The 13,203-nt window shown below is 35.7% G+C and overlaps 1 protein-coding gene across 1 annotated transcript in view; it reads left to right on the top strand.

Annotated features, from left to right (window-relative positions):
* Window positions 1-7,091, top strand: part of LOC140153301 (uncharacterized) — a 31,393-nt gene extending 24,302 nt beyond the window's left edge. Inside the window, exons 12-15 of the mRNA XM_072176020.1 lie at window positions 937-1,098; window positions 3,688-3,797; window positions 4,403-4,502; window positions 5,234-7,091. Of these exons, the coding sequence (XP_072032121.1) occupies window positions 937-1,098; window positions 3,688-3,797; window positions 4,403-4,502; window positions 5,234-5,545 (684 nt within the window). The 3' untranslated portion in view covers window positions 5,546-7,091. The remainder of the gene's footprint in view (window positions 1-936; window positions 1,099-3,687; window positions 3,798-4,402; window positions 4,503-5,233) is intronic.
* Window positions 7,092-13,203: the final 6,112 nt, after the last annotated feature.

Here is a 13,203-nt window from a genome sequence, read left to right as displayed (position 1 = left end):
ACAGTTATTCATCTTGACATACTCTACTTGGAAAATCAATTGCTTTCAGCACAAAACCAGACTATAGTACCAATAACAGAGCATTTATAGAACTATGCACTCACTATATGGCAACACTGGTTTCCATGTTTACTGTGCCATGCTCACTGTGCAATCAGTGGATGACCTTGTCAACGAATTCAGTGAGCACACTGAACTACCTAATGATAGTGGATAAATTTTCCCCCTACCCTTATTTTTGTAGTAATAAAGTTCTGATTATATCTTGAAAAGTAATTTTAATGGCAGTTTTTTCATTATTTTTTGACCATGTCAGATTGACCAAATTAACCATAGATTTGGTTATTTTTACTAGGATCTTTTATCTAACCTGCATTTATTTGACTGTAATGATTTATTCTCTGTCAAGAAAATCTGGAAGCTAGCACAATGCGCAATCGTTGTATTAAAATGATCATACATAGCACTTGACTAGCAGTGTGTGTGCGTCCACCTGTCTTCCCATACTAAGGAACACTTCCTGGATGCAAGGCTAAGGTAGATGTGTCCATTCACTGTGAAGATTTGTGGTCAGTCAGTTATTCAGGGTTGCGGGAGGTACAGGATTGTGGTATGTTCCATTCCCATTTGCATCTGCCATTTTAGCAAACTTGAATTTGAAATAACATGCGAGTATGCAGGAAAAAAATGCACTTTGACCCCATCCTGTTGCCATCATTTTTTTTTGTCATATCAGAATGAATAATTACAGTCAGTAGAGCATAGATAATGCTTTATTATGCAAAGGGGAGAAGGAGTGTAATATTTGTGGATACATAGAGTGCACATATCCACTGGAACATGCTCATGACACTGCTGTTTAATTGAGTACTATATGTGTAATATTTTAATTAAAAATATAACCTGATATTTGGTATGAATTAATTGTCCTTACAGGGCATGCTGATCAAGTTTTCAAGTGCTTCAACCGATGTCGAGAATTTGAAGAAAGCGTTGGATCACCTCAAGAGAGTACAAGATGATTTAGAAGAAACACAGGATAAGTTGGTGACAAAGGAAGATGAACTGAGGCAAAGCAGGATGGAGCTAGCAGAAACTGTAAGTCAATCTGCAGTGCATCCTACTTACACACTCAACAGGGAGATTGAAGCACTTCCCATAGTCCCATGCAAAATCGTTTTCATCAGGGCATCAATTGCCACTGTAGTTTGAATATTAACTACACTACAAGATTCTCATCTGTGTGACGCCGATGTCACCAGAATGTCACTCCATCGGAAACTATCCGAAATAGCCGGGTAGCCAGCCTCCTAGGTTTCTACAGAGTGACTTCGCGGCGCGGTGACTCGCAGGAGAGTCACACCGGTGTGACTACGCCGACTGGGCCTGGGTGCTCAGTACCGGCGCTTTTGGGTTGCCGGTTTTGCTTTTATTGCCATATTTTTATATTCTCTTGATTTATTCAAATAATATTCTTTATTTCTTGCTTTTTTTAGGGGATGAGGGAGGAGAAATTGCAAACTGGACTTTAAAAATAAGGGAAATATTAGATGAATAAAATAAATTTGTTAGTAAAAGAAATAAACATGATCAGTAAACAAAGTAGGCCTATAATTCAATAAACTAAATTATGATGAATAAAATACATTTTTGTTAATTGGTGGTTAGGCCTATTTGAATAACTAAATAAATAAAAAGTTCAGAAATAAATAAATAGGAAGAAACCAATAAACGAAGAATGGAAGAAACAAAGAACCACTTCGAAAGAAAACAACTTGAGAAAAATTGCAAATAAAGAAGTTAAAAGTAGGAATATAAGAAGCATGTAGGCCTATTGATGAATTAAAATATTCAATGTGTCAAATAAATAAATAATTATAACAATAATAATTCATAACAAGCATTAATATTTGCGTGATAAAAAATAAGACAATTTCAAACAAACATTGCAATAGGCCTATATTGATGTGACACCGATTTATAGGCATAATTTGATAACGTAAAAAAAATCAACATGAAAAACAAATCAAACTAATAGGCTATAGGCCTATAAAAACACCATTTTGAAAAACGGAAAAAGAAAATAGCACAAGCCAAAGTTTTGCATAAACTTACGGCAGTAAAAGTATAAATTTGCAGTAGACCTTTCAGGAAAGTGACAAGAAGTAAAACAAATCCATGCTAGGCCTATAAATCAATATTAAATATAACAGAAAAAGTTTTGGCAAATCAAAATGTATAAATTGAAAATGCTAGGCCTATAATAGGCATACTTTGCGAACTTCGGCTGAAAATTAATATCTCTTTTAAAACATTTAAAAACACAATTCGTTTTAAATATAAAAACAGTTTCAATAGGCCTATAAACGTTATCATGAAAAATATGAAAAAATAGGCCTTTTTTAATAGCAAAACATGTCATCTAACCACTGAAGTAAACAAAGCAATGATATAAGTTTTGTAGGAAAACAAGCAAACAAATAAACAAAATAAAAATGTTTGAAATGAAACAAACAAATAAACCAAGAACAAGAACTGCAAATAAAACACACACAGTTGACGAGATTATTAAACAGGCAGCACGAAAATAATTAAAAATATATAAAAGAGAACAATAAATAAATGAAACAAAATTAATCGAAAGTTGAAATATAAATGATAAAGAATGCAAAAGCACGATAAAAACAAAGACGGCAGTACGGCCACAAACCCATGCACTGTACAGCATGCAGCTTCAATCAATCAATTATAAAACCAACTCATTCCATTCATGAGCGTATACAAGCAGTAAACAAGCATGATACGCGTATTTGTCATCATCGGGCGCCAGATTTTGTAGATATACGCTGCCGCCCCCAGAGTGTTCGAACTCATAACAGGGTTCGGTCAATGACCTTCTGGCAGCGTAGTCACCTTGAAGTTCGCCGACTGGGTACCCAGCAGGCACTTTGATGTGACTACAAGATGTGGACCACTGTCGGAATCTAGTCGGTGGTGTACATCATGAGTCACCGATGCGGCATCGAGCAGGTAACACATCGGAGGCTAGCAGTTGCAGTCACTACGTGATGACACTGCTGCATAGTACCCTACTGCCTTGTTTCCGATGTAGTCACTCTCCTATAGTGACTCTGTCGGCTACCATAGGGTAGGTTATTCTGGAGTGACGGCGGTAGTGACTTCAGAGATCCAGTGCGATGTAGTCACTCTGCCGCCAGGAATTTTGCAGTGTAGTCAATTAATAATACAATATTACAATAAGCTCTGCAGCTAAAGTATTGTGATTAATCCCAATTTCAGTGACGTGGCGTGGGTCATCATATTGGGGGGTTTGCACCGCCATGATTGGGGGCACCGGCCTGATTGGGGGGCACAAGCAATTTGTTGGCAATTTTCGTATGGGATGTGCCTCCCCCCTCACCCCTATGATGCTACGTCACTGCCCAATTGGATGAACTTTTTGGTATATTGTTGGCCTATTACTAAAGGAACAAGAATTCTTATGTAACAAACAATTTGTTTGATTCAGATTCATTATGCAGTACGTACGAATTACACAAGTAGGTGGAGAGGGACAACATGGTTCAGCTTATAGCGCAGCAATATGGTGGTGGCACCAGGTCATAAGTATATCATTCAACCAGTAATTGGTTCATTGGGTTGTTGTACTTCCTTTTTTATTCACAGAGGTTACGTGTAACTCAATATGAAGAAAATTTCCAAAGCAGAGTGGATGAAGTTGATGAGAAATATAAGGAACGTATTCATCATCTTATGAATGAAAACTCTGAGCTAAGGTAAGAACATCAATATATGAACATTTAGCAATGTAGTGTAGAGATTTATCAGGTTTTTTATTGTTCAACTATTAAAAATTGTTTTTACAATAGAATAATGGTGAAATGATGGTAAAAGTCTCCAACTGACATTTCATTCATCTAGACCAGTTGGATTTCTACAGAAGATCTTTGATAGTTAATTTGGTAGTACTATTAATCAAATGTAATACCTCAAAATGTTAATGAGGCCAAGAAACACACATTGATTGCTTGTCCATTATACTACCTCAACTAGACATAGGGTTGGTTGATCTATATATTTTTTTTTTTAATGGCAGCCAAAACCATTATAGGCCTCATTAGGTCATAAAAAGTCTAAATATGTGTGGCTTGAGATATTTCACTACCATATCACTTCATTTGTGTTGTAAAGAGTTTAAAACTGTGAATAAACTGTTGGGGAAAACTTTGTGGAACCGGAAGTGAGGAAGTTGAAAGAAAAAAAAATCTGCAGTGACTGCTAAACTAAGCCATGAAAAACATGTTTTGAATGGTACATGTTGATTTCAGTTTATTTAATCAGTTTATTAACAACTTATTTATATTTTGTCTCATTTGCGTAGAACAAGATACATGCAGAAATGTGATGAATTATTCACAGAGAAAGCTCATACAGAAAAGAGGAGAGTTGAGAAACTGATGAACACGAAAGAGGTCATGAGGGTAAGAACAAATAACTTTGATTACAAATCACTCATTATGTGCTGTGGGATATTGTAAATACATGGAAACTATGAACATGATAGATTCTCAAAAGCAATGAAAAGGATGCTTAATTTGAGATTCTATTTGCTGAGACCTTGGACTGGCTAAAGGTGTAGTTATAGAAGTAAAGCATTTGACCAGTGACATACATCATGGATTCTTCCTGTACTTCTTGTGATTTGCATGTGACTCTCATGCAAGTGTTATTTGTGCTATTCTTGTTGAAATCCATACACCCCCTATGGAAGACACAAGCTTAATCTGCCACACAGGGACTGTGAATTTTAAATGGTGTTACCTGAATTTTACCTGTCTACACCCCTGCATGGAAGATTCTGTTTGATTCATGTCTTTCATAGAGGGTATATAAGCATTATTTGATAAGCTGCATATTGCTTTAGTTGGCATCTGCATCTTAACATCTTTGGGGGGATGGTGGCAGACCAAACCAGTGTATTATATAGCTACTGTAGTGTGATTTTTTTTTGGGGGGGGGGAGTTTGACTACTGACCCCCCTCCCTCAGTGATGCTCCAGGAAATTTACCTTTATTACTTTATTTCCAAATTTTTGATCCTCCCAATTGATCAAATTGATTAAAGACCACACTGACCTGCTACAATGGTCAATAAACATATTAATCAGGAAGTAATTGGATGATTCTTGTTATTTTGTTATTTGTTTATACAGATGTTAGTCCATGTGAAGAGTCGCAATAGCATCAACCTAGCATGCTCAGACCCTGCCACAGACCACCAATCTAAGATCCCAATGACACGGCCAGCGAGTGCACCGGTAACTAAACATGACAAACAGTTTGCTTTCCGCAGTGCCGGGGAAACCAAACACCTGCAGGCAAGTCCAGAAAAGGAACTATTAGATGCCATGATGCCTCCACCTCCTAGACCTAGGACTGTTGCAGCACATAGAGTGCAATCAGATGTAATGAGGGAATTTGCAATGCTGTCACCATTTAGGACAGAGTCCATACAGTCACTTTAGTTACTTCCAGTGGTGAAGTCTAAATTGGTACAGATTAATTTTCAACCCATGAGGGCATGATGGCGCAGCTCTGACTTGTGAACGCTGCTGACTCTATTGTCTCCCTCCACCTAGGTGTAGAAATGGGTAGCGGCATATATAGTGCTTTGAAGGTTATATGGACTTGTTGTGTAGGGGAGTCACAAACCTCCTACAACAAGAAAATACTGGAGGTTTTACAACAAGTTAATTCAGTGGAGTCTGGCCTAAACGCCACAGAAACAGAAGTTGGCTCATTTTTTGCTACAATTATTGTACATAGCATTTACCACTTACAGACCATTTTGTTAAATCCCCAAAGCGTTTGTGATTTATATGTACATCACGATCATGCTGTTAAATCCCAAAAGCATTTGTGATTTATACGTATATCGCGTTCATGCTGATGCGCACATCACGGTTACGCTGATGCGCACATCACGGTCACGCTGATGTGCACATCATTCAGCTCACCATGAAGAGTAATGATAACTGCTAACAATGTCAGGGTGGCGTGTGTAGTGTCAAAGCTATGATGTATGATTTTTAAATGATTTGATTAATTTTTTCAAACCTGATTTTTTGGCATATTTGTAATATTTGCAAGAACGTTCTAAGTGATATTTTGGTCATTTTACAGGAGCAATTTTATGTTTCAGTTTGTTTCTATATTTGTTATTGTTTTTTAACATTTTGATTATTTGATTAAAATCAATTGCTCCTGACTTGTAAAATAGCTTAAAATGTGTGCATTTACCTTTATTTTTATATTCCATTAATAACTAAATTTTGCCCAAAATGTCACTTTAATGTTCTTGCAATGATCCAATGATCAACTTGCAGTCAATTGGAATCAGCCAAATCAGTTGTTTGTAGAACAACAGAGCCATTTTGAATAAGTGTCTTTAACTAAGACATTAAATCCTCCGCAGATCTCCTGTGCAGTGCAATTAAGCGGCCAAGATAGTAAGTAGGGGTTCTTTCATTTTACCTCATTACTTTCCTTGAAAATGACCAGAAAACCTAACTGGCAGTTGTTACTAATATTATTTTGGTAGAGAATAACAAAATTAAAATTATAATTAATAGAGGGGTGTCTTATGTAAAATTTAAATTTGACAGAAGTCATATATTATGGCTTTAAATCACAAAGACTTTTGGGACTGTCCAAAATGTGTCTATTGTCACCAGGCAAAAATCTGTGCAGTTCAGATGTGGCTCTTTTTTGTGCAATCTCTCTCTGTTATTTGACGCAATTAATGATGTGAATTTGAATTGGGGAGACTAATTATATCCAGGATAATGGTGGCAAGTTTGGTACATACAGAAATTGAGAGCAACCTCCACAACCAATTTAATATTTTAGGAATTGGCAATGTAGAAGTTTGAAAAATACAACCAGGTATACATGCTAGGGACTTGGCATTCAGCTCACTTGGTAAGTGTGCAAAGTGATAATGATAACAATTTTCAAGATTTGCCTCATTTGGTCTGCTGGAATCAGGTTGTTTCACTGTTATACCACAACTTCAAAGTTTTGTCCAGGTAGGGTATGTTAACAATCTGTTGCTGTTCAATTTGGACTAGCGTAATGTTAAATAACTGGTAGCAAGTAGCATGTCTATTTGGTCAGTCCATATCAATTATTGTCATAGTATTCAGCAAGGTCTCGTAGCACTGCCCTACCACTCTATCTGATTATCAAGTAAAAAAAACTAGGTCACACCTGGGTCACTCGATACTATGCAGCTTTTTTCGAGGAATGAGGTGCTGATGTGATGATGACTTGATTCAATTAGCCAATCAAACGCCACTTCCATGTTTACGCTGTAAACAACTCCACATTGGCGGACTGCTGAAGGACCTTGCCGAATACTATAAGTAGTGAGATTTAATCGGTACCAAATCAATGGGTCTTATGATAGCGTGAATTGATACTGAACAGCGTATGTGCAACACAAATGTGACAATTGTAGTACATGTATATGCGCAACTCCCAGTTGCACATATAAGATGAGTGTACTTTGGCATGCTGAAAAATAAAAACCCGGTTCTATTCCCTCTTATGGGTTGTTTTACAATCAGGGTACATTTGGGCTGAGCACCATATTGTGCCCTGTTTCAAATATTAGATTAACTTATGATTAAAAGTTGCCATGCCTAATTATTGGCCCCTATTAGTTCAACCTACAGCCACAAAGAAACTGTTTGAAATGCTTAGCAAATGATGAAAATATACATTTCTGCATGATTTTGGGACAAAATAGCCGTCTCATTTGACCTTTGTGAACTTTGCAAATGATATATCACTGCCAGCAATAACATAAAAACACATTTTGACAGTTCAGAAGTAATGTTTGAAACATGATTGTTCAAAATTGAGAACCAAATAAGATTGCGACTGTTTCATTGTACCATTTCTTCAAATTTATGTATAAAATTCCGTCAAAAAATGTCCTCTCCGAATACAAGCTCGTAATCCATAGTTAAAATTGACCCAAGACTAAAATTATATTTTCTTGAAAAACACTTATAGATATCCTACAAACTCATAATAAACACTTAGTCCACGTACACTTAGTTTCCATGTATCACATGTTTGAAAGTTGGACGTCAGGTTTCCGTCAAAATGTGAAAAGTCCGAAAAATTAGGTATACAGAAACATGTGTATCAAAAACATGTTTCTGGCATAACTTGAAACTCTGAACACTTGACGCCTAAAAATTTTACAGATTTCCTATTTGACCCATCTACAACACAAAAACAAATAAATTGAGGAAAAACTAGACACTTCATTTTTCACCCCCAGTGAGACAATCTGTGTACCCTGATTGTAAAACAACCCTTATTTGGTACTGATTAAAAAACTATATAGTGGTATTTAATTCTTGTACATGTAGTTGAATTCTTGCCAGTCAGTCATTTAAGTCATTGTTCATGAGGTATATCATTTGTACAAAAAGTTACAAGCTCTGATGCATTGTAAGTTACGATGGGTTGTTATTTACAATTGATGCCGGTCATAAGTACAATGTAGTGAGATTATAATAGGAAGTTTGTGAAGGTCAGTAGCATTGAAAGTGTACATGATATATATGATACAAGGTTGTAAGTATTCTTTATATGAAATCCTCAAGTGGACACTTCCAGGACTCAGTGCACATTGCTTCATCTCCATTGTTTACAGGACGGAGTGCCATCTCTCTTTCGTTAGCAATTAGGCCAGACTCTACCATGAAATATTACTGTGGGGGAATTGCCACACCTCCTCCACAGCGAGTCTGTTACATTCCCAGCATTTAAGAATGCCAATACCCATTTATACACCTGGGTGGAGAGATAAAGTGCCTGACACAAGAGCACAATATGATGACTCAAACTCACAACCTTCAGATTATGAGTCGAAGCATGTGCCGCTTGTCCACCGTGCTCCCTCTTATTGATATTGGAAATAGAGTCTTTGTTGTCACTGGAAAGTCCAATATTATTTAGTACCAACATTTTGGAGATGAGAGAGTGTTGCACAGAGCCCTAGATTTTATGCCATGCAAGAATTGAACAAGAAGCTTTGTAAATAACAACCAACATTATGTGTTCTTGTAATCAAAAGTGTACTTCCAGTTCCTCGATTATAAGAGAAAATAACTGGAATTGGTCATTGCCAGCATATTGCTATCGATGAACTAACAGCATAGAAACAAAATTTTACGCAAGGTTTTTCAAGGATTCCAAGGGCAAAATAACTGTCAAAAAGCAACAAATAATTGAAAAAAAAAACAATCAACAAAAAGGTGCATTTTCCCAATCTACCCTATTGTAAAGAACAATAATGTATAAAACAAATAATCAGATCAAATGACATGACCATACCTATATTTAGAATTTAGACTATGGTGCCCATTCCTTTGTAGGTATTGAATACCTTCAATAAAGAGAAATGCGAGTTAGTGATCTATTGTTCAAACAGTTTACGAAGCAGATTTTGGATCAAATTTTGCAGTCATCAAAATTATTCATATGTCTGCTCTACAGCACATGTGAATTTTCCAAGTCTGCCACATTGTCTCAAATATATATGTATGTATGCATGCATTGTAACTCACAGCAGCTGATAGGTGTATCCCATCATGCTCTGCGGTACCAAAGTAGGACTGCACATGCCATAGAAAGTGTACACAAAACCCCTCACTTCAACTTTCAATTACTCGCTTATATCAGAGGAGCTTAGACTTTTGTTTGAAAAAATATGATCTCTAAAGTATTGTGAAACTATCCATAGCTCTCATTATTTAAGCGGCTCTTACTAGTATTTTGTATGTATTTGCTATGGAGCAAGCAGATAGACTGCAATGCATGATGGGATACTCCCCTCAGCTGCTGTGATTGTAACTTGTAATAGTGGTGCTGGATACCTCAACAAAAGCTTGGACAAAACCACATTGAAAAAGTGGATTCAACTTGTAATCAAATTCAACTGGGTCATGATCAATTTCACTAAACAGGTACATTGGTAATTAGTTACAATAACTAATGACTAAGTCGTGTAAACAAATTTGTATTCCCACAAGACCCATGTGACAGCTGACTGAGATGCTTCAATAGACATTTGTGAAGTGTCATGTCAAAAGGAGACACTTTTGGGCAGGTTATCAATTTTGAGGTTTTTACATATCTTAAATATAGAGATATTTTGCTCCACAATGACATTTTCCCCAATGAAATCCGACATTCCTGAGCGAAGATATTGAGTTCGTAAGTTATGGTATTATAAAATTGAAAATTGAGATATCGGCCTTTAAAAATATTATTGACAATGTTGAGAGTAGGAATTACCTTGTAAAATGTCTCATAAAATACAAGATGCCAGTTATATTCAGGTCTGAAACTCTCAGACAATATTTTAAACATTAATAACATCACAAATTCGCAACAAACCCAAATTGGGAAAAAAATCACCCGGGCAGATTCATTTACGATCCTGCCCAAAAGTGTCTCCTTTTGACATGACACGTCACATTTTTGAAGGCAAATGTGACCATCCACCACAAATGAGCCCAGAAGTCGAAAAATGGTATTTTGAGCTACAGTGCAAAATATCCAAAAATGCCATATTTTGAGAAAAATTGGATTTTCACAGATTTGAAATATTTCGTACTTCTCTTACACAGCTGCAAAGTTACATGACTATACAAAAACTAAAAATAATTAAAAATTGACATCTTATGGTTTCAACAGAAATAATAACTTTAAGTGCAGTTTTCTCAGTGTTGTGCTCTGTTGTAAGGCAAATTTTGAAGAAACGTAACTTCATTTCAGGATGTCATACAAAGTTGGTTGAAGTGTCATTTTGAAGCTTCAGGAATTATCTTTCCAAATCTGTCAAAATCTCAATTTGATGATGGGCCGACTTCTGGGCTCATTTGTGGTGGACGTTCACAAATATAGAAACATGCCAATTGTAATTACCCACTGCTCAAATATGAAACCTTTAGTTGGAATTCAAATTCAACTATGACTGTGTAAACACTTAGGGATTCAATCATGTTTCACCGTTGTTCATCAACGATTAACAACGATGCGTCCGTGTCGTCTGCATGGTTTACTTCGCGAGGGTAGCTTTAGCTGCCCGAGCGAGTAAACTTCATGCAGACGCGCCGGACGCGAGTTGTTAATTGGTGATGAACAACGGTGAAACGTGATTGAATCCCTTACAACACCGAAAACAAGCTAAATATCACCTAATTCTTTTTCTGAATATCCGTTTGTTATTGCCACTCAACCTTAAGATCGATGTTGATAACCTATCAGCAATAAAACAAAAGAATGAAGTGGTAATGTTTTTTTCTAGCTTCTACTTTTTACATTAAGAAAGTGTTTACGCATACGTTCCAGTCATGACAAATTTTACGCACTCATGCGTAACGCGTACGCGTAACCCTGCATTCGCGTATACGCTACTGGAAAAGTGTGGATTCATCACGGATTAACAACGCTTGGCTCCTGTACAAAGGAATAGGAAGAGTTGTTGAATGGACACTCAACTTTTGTTTTAAATTGCTGTTTGCAGTTAGAAATTAGTTAAAATCATCCTGAAAAACTTGGACAAGAGTCTGTTCCAGTAGAATTCATTGAAACCTATAGTTTTATGCATGATAACTTGATTATAGTATTACTGTGTTATGTATACTGTAGGCATTGGCCTAAACATTTTTATATCCGTCCAGATATTTATACTATTACGAGTCATTTTCAACCAATAAATTAAAACCATCATTCACTAAAATTCTGCAGATGGTGAAAATTGAATGGTGCTTAATGTCATAAAAATAAAAAGTACAAATAACGTGGTGCCTTAAATTTGTCAATGTTGAATTTTGTATTATAACTATAAGGCTAAACAAAAAATACCTGTGTCTCTGTGGAATGACGGGTTTTTTTAAAAAAGATTTTTCATTTTTTTTAAAGATTTGTTTAAAAACTAAATTTTGAATTAAGGTGTCATTTTCTTGTGTTCAAAAGTACACAGCATAAAATTGTGGTTGATTTACACAATTGAAGTACAAATATCAATTGTTTTATACCTAAACAATGCGAGTATCGAATCATGTAACTTTTCTTCCAATTTTGTTTTTAGAATTTCATGATTTTACGGCAAAAAACTTTAAAAAAAATAAAATAAAAAATGAATATGCCATTTCAGCTGACATGGACACGCTAAGAAAAATGAACACACAGCAGCTTTGAGACATAACTATTGTTTTTTGCCTAAGCAGTCATAATTTGATCTTTTGTCCAAACAAACATACTACTAATAGTTTAACCTTTCATTTATATTCAATAAAATATTTATTATTACTAGCACATGACCAAACCATCAAGTCTCACTCTGTGCAGTCTGATAAAGACCAGGAGAACTGGTTGTAATGTTACTGAAATTGGTTGTTACTTGGTGAAATATTTTATAACTTAGAACATTCATAATCTGCCAATGAAATATTTTTTATCCGTCCAGAGGTTTGACATACCGTCCAAAAGAATTTGATTCATTAAAAATATTATAATCTATTAGCAATAATTATCATTTGAATTGCAATGCTGTACAAAGCTTAATATCTTATCTAAATGTATAGTTTATATTTTGTCAATTTTCTTCTAATATCATGTAATAAAATAATTAAACTTGATATTATCAATTAGTTTAGTCTTTTGTGATAATATTATAGTAGCTGTCATTTTACATTAATGTAATAATTTGTATTTTACACCGGGCCTTTCCAAGTCCCTGGTTTTAGTTTTGGTCACGTGTTTTCCCATTGTCATACCTAAACTCCTGGTAAAAGATGGCATTGTCTCAAGCTTCAAAATAAGCAGGCACCCAGAAGCCATTTACTCAATGGTCATAACATTTTTGCTCCAGGTCAATACCAAAATCATATGAACTAGGCTCTACATTAAAAAAAAAAGAGCCTGGTAGAAAGCAGGTTTTGTATTTAATGTGTACAATTGAATTTTTTATGACACTAAGCTCTTTAAAAATGGCTCCTGGTTCACTAGATAATCACAGGACCAGGAGCTGCTTTTTCCAAATGTGTGGCTCCTGGTCCAGATCTGCTTATTTTGAGGCTTGCTTTGTCTCTAT

This window comes from Amphiura filiformis, chromosome 5 (genome assembly GCF_039555335.1).
Source record: "Amphiura filiformis chromosome 5, Afil_fr2py, whole genome shotgun sequence".
NCBI lineage: Eukaryota > Metazoa > Echinodermata > Ophiuroidea > Amphilepidida > Amphiuridae > Amphiura > Amphiura filiformis.
The sequence above is the reverse complement of the archived record's forward strand: the minus strand, read 5'-3'. Positions and strand labels throughout refer to the sequence as shown.